The following is a 3514-nucleotide window of genomic DNA, read 5'->3' on the forward strand; positions in this document are numbered from 1 at the left end:
GAACCAGCTGATATTAACTTGCACTGACAAGGGGCAGGCTTGTTTTCTTTACTGAGAGAGTTCAGCTGCTGTCTTGTCTTTCCATGTCTTGTCTTTTTACACCTCCCTTTCTTCATGTGTTCAATACTTTTTCCCTGTGCCATTCCACATTATTACAAATAACTTCATTTCTGGACATTTATGGTTTGATTTCTTTGTATGTATGGATTGCTTGGGTTGTTACCAACTTCTGGTGAAAATTTCATGTCATTAGCACCTCTAGTAATATATTTACTGAGAAAAATGGTGACGTGTTCAATACTTATTTTACCCGCTGTACCAGCTAAAAGCAAGTTAGTAAGAGAAGTAGAGACATCAAAAAATCCATCGTTTTAATTTTGGGCAAACAGGCTGGCTTGAATACTCTAAGACACTAATTGATTTTGAGTGCCATTATCTGATTGTAAGCACAAACAATTTAATTAGGCCACCAGGACTATGAATTGTCCAAATGCTGTGTTACAGAAACAAACAAAAAAAATAGTGGCTCGTAAGAAATTTGAGTGGCCGGTACAAAACTTTTTCGACCAGCCACTGTGGATGGTGGGGAAATTTTTATTTGGGTCCCTGAGCAGGACCCAAATAAAGGATTTGCCATGAAATTAAAAAGAAAAAAATCCATGATTAAAGATGTACTAAACTGGTAAAAAAAAATGAAACCCTTTAAATTCTAGCTTGTAAGACAAAAAAGAGAATCTGTTTGTAACCCACTATCTGTTTCTGAAAGAACAGTTAAATCCTTGATTAAATGACAAGAATCATATTTAAAATGAAACAACCCTTGCATCAGTTTTCTCATGAAGAGGAAAGCAACGTGCAGCAAACGTCAAAATACCAGATCAATGTTGTACGTTAAAACATTGATTATATAACTGTAATGTGTGTTTTAGTCCCACAGATCACCCTGCACCACTTATCTTCCTGTTTCCTTTTGTAAACATCAATTGGCCTCAAATAACAGCTTATCTAGATTTTACCCAGCAAACTGCAGCTCGTCTGAGCTCCTTCAGCAGGAGGAATGGAAGTGAAATATGGCTCAGCCTTTTTATGGTAAATTAGACTCAGAATAGTAATGAAACTGCCTTGTTTTACTTTTGCCAGCGCAAACACATGTAAGTGCACAGAGCAACATGGAGGTCAGCAAAGCAATTAAAGTCCAGATACAGTACGATAAGGTGGTGATGTAATTATCATGGCAGCGTAATTATACACTCTGCAGCAAACATGGCTACCAGGGTCAGATACGCAGCTTTGAAGCAGCTTTTAATGATTCACGGTGACCAGAGAGGAATATTTGTCCTTGATGTTGAAACATTAGTTCAAGTTCTGTAATTAAAACCCATCTGGACAGAAGCTAACTTTAAAAACTTTAAATAAATGAGCAGAGAAAGATCACGAACACAGCTACTTCCTGGCAGGGGACAAATGTCACGGAGCGGATTAATTAGCATAAAATTATTATTACGTTATTACTTCACAGTCATCTACAAAGGCTCAGTGGGACCCCTGAAAAGAAAATGAAGAGGATTTTTTTTTTCAGTTTTTGGGACAGAGTCACAAAATTGAAATATAAAAAAAATGTAGTAGCAGCTATTTAATGATCAGACCCAATGAAGTTAACCTGGGTATGTTTTTTTTTATTGGGTAAACATCAAAATACAGCCAAAGATTCAGCTGGACCCAGTCTGGATGCAGTTTTTAATACTGCAGCAGTAAATTTCCTGTAATCTTTCACAATAAAAGTCTGAAACATAAATACAGACAGTTAATCCTAAAATTCTCCTAAAACACCTGAAGCCACAAAGGAATTGTTTTAACAAAACATTTTTTATTTATTGTTTTAAAACTTTAAAACTTTTTAAAYGGTAAAATAAAAAATATAAAAAACACGGCACAGTTTCTGGAAATGTTTTCAACTAGACCATCTGACTATAAGTTTCATCTAAATTCTGTTGTTTGTTTTTTTTATCCTCCAGGCCTGACTCCAGACAGACTTGGTCCTCCATCTCATGATACCAGTCCAGTGAGCCCTGAAGCCACCACACCAGGAGCTCAGTCTCCATCCCACCTCCACTACAGCCAGGCCCAGCACAGACGCTTCTCCATGGAAGTAAGGATCACGTCTCAAAAACAATCACAGAGTTGCTATGATGGATACAGTCACAGGTCAAATGTGCTTCAAGTTAGTATGCTGATGTTAAAGAAAATTATTATCACTGTTGTCTTTTATGCTTAGTTCTGCATAAGATATTCTCCATTTGGAGTGCAGAGGGAGGATTTATGATTCATCCCCACGTCTTCTACTTAACTCTAAACATTTGATGACATTCAGAACGATGCAATCGCATTAGCACAATTAGCGCCAATTGAGGAACTAAATGTCTCATTTAGGATTGACAGCTTTTGCTAAGGACAGGACACCCTAGGCCGCAGTTCGATGATCGACTTTATTGTCGTTTCATCTGATCTGCGGCCGCATGTCTTGTTCACTCAGGTGAAGAGGGGGCGGAGCTGTCAACCTGTTGGTGAGTTGGCTCCGTTGGTGGGAGAGAATGCCAGTCAGACCTGGCAGACCCAAACGCATAGTGAGTGTCTGCTGGGAACATCTGGCGGAGTCTCCCGTCAGGGGGAGCTTCAACTCACACCTCCGGGAGAACTTTGAACACGTTCCGGGGGAGTTGGTGGACATTGAGTCTGAGTGGGCCATGTTCCATACCTCCATTGTCGAAGCATCTTACCTGAGCTGTGGCCATAAGGTTTTAAATAGTCTATATACTGTATAGTTTTCAAGAGGAGCCAGTTGAGGTGGCTCGGGCATCTGGTTAGAATGCCTCCTGAACGCCTCCCTGGTGAGGTGTTYCGGGCACATCCCACTGGGAGGAGGCCAAGAGGAATACCCAGGACACGCTGGAGAGACTATGTTTCTCGGCTGCCCTGGGAACGCCTTGGGATTCCCTCGGATGAGCTGGCCCAAGTGGCTGGGGAAAGGGAAGTCTGGGTCTCTCTGCTTAGGCTGCTGCCCCTGCAACCCAATCCCAGATAAGTGGAAGAAAACGGATGGACGGACGGGCTTTTGGCAATTTCTCAGAACTGTAAGCAGGTTTGTGCTTTCTAAATTTAAAAATTCAGTAGCGCTTGTTGTGGCTCTGTTCGGTTTGGCTTTGGCCGACTGTGTCTACAGGTTCCAACCATGTAGAAACAGGCTCAGCCACACAGTTTGTACCTTATCTCTGATGGTTCCAGGTAGAAGCGAGTACAGCATACTTATGATTTTCACATCAGCAGATGCCATCAGCTGCACGTGGATTAGCTCTTGGATTGATTGACAAATCAAAAGGCATTACTTGTGCAAACTTCTTCCTTGGGAAAGGCAGAAACACTTCCTGGAGTGAGGTGAAGGAGACGAAGCCAAGCAGATATCCTGAGAGGTTTTGAACAAACTGGCTGCCCAGTTACACAAGCACTTATAAACAGC

General features: G+C 41.2%; 1 protein-coding gene across 1 annotated transcript in view; it reads left to right on the forward strand.

Annotated features, from left to right (window-relative positions):
* Positions 1 to 2015: 2015 nt before the first annotated feature.
* Positions 2016 to 3514, forward strand: part of cdk18 (cyclin dependent kinase 18) — a gene marked incomplete at both ends in the record, with an annotated part of 23770 nt that continues 22271 nt past the window's right edge. Inside the window, 1 exon segment of the mRNA XM_014029635.1 lies at positions 2016 to 2149. Within this exon segment, the coding sequence (XP_013885089.1) occupies positions 2016 to 2149 (134 nt within the window).

The sequence above is a fragment of the Austrofundulus limnaeus genome, unplaced genomic scaffold (assembly GCF_001266775.1).
Source record: "Austrofundulus limnaeus strain Quisiro unplaced genomic scaffold, Austrofundulus_limnaeus-1.0 Scaffold932, whole genome shotgun sequence".
Taxonomy (NCBI): domain Eukaryota; kingdom Metazoa; phylum Chordata; class Actinopteri; order Cyprinodontiformes; family Rivulidae; genus Austrofundulus; species Austrofundulus limnaeus.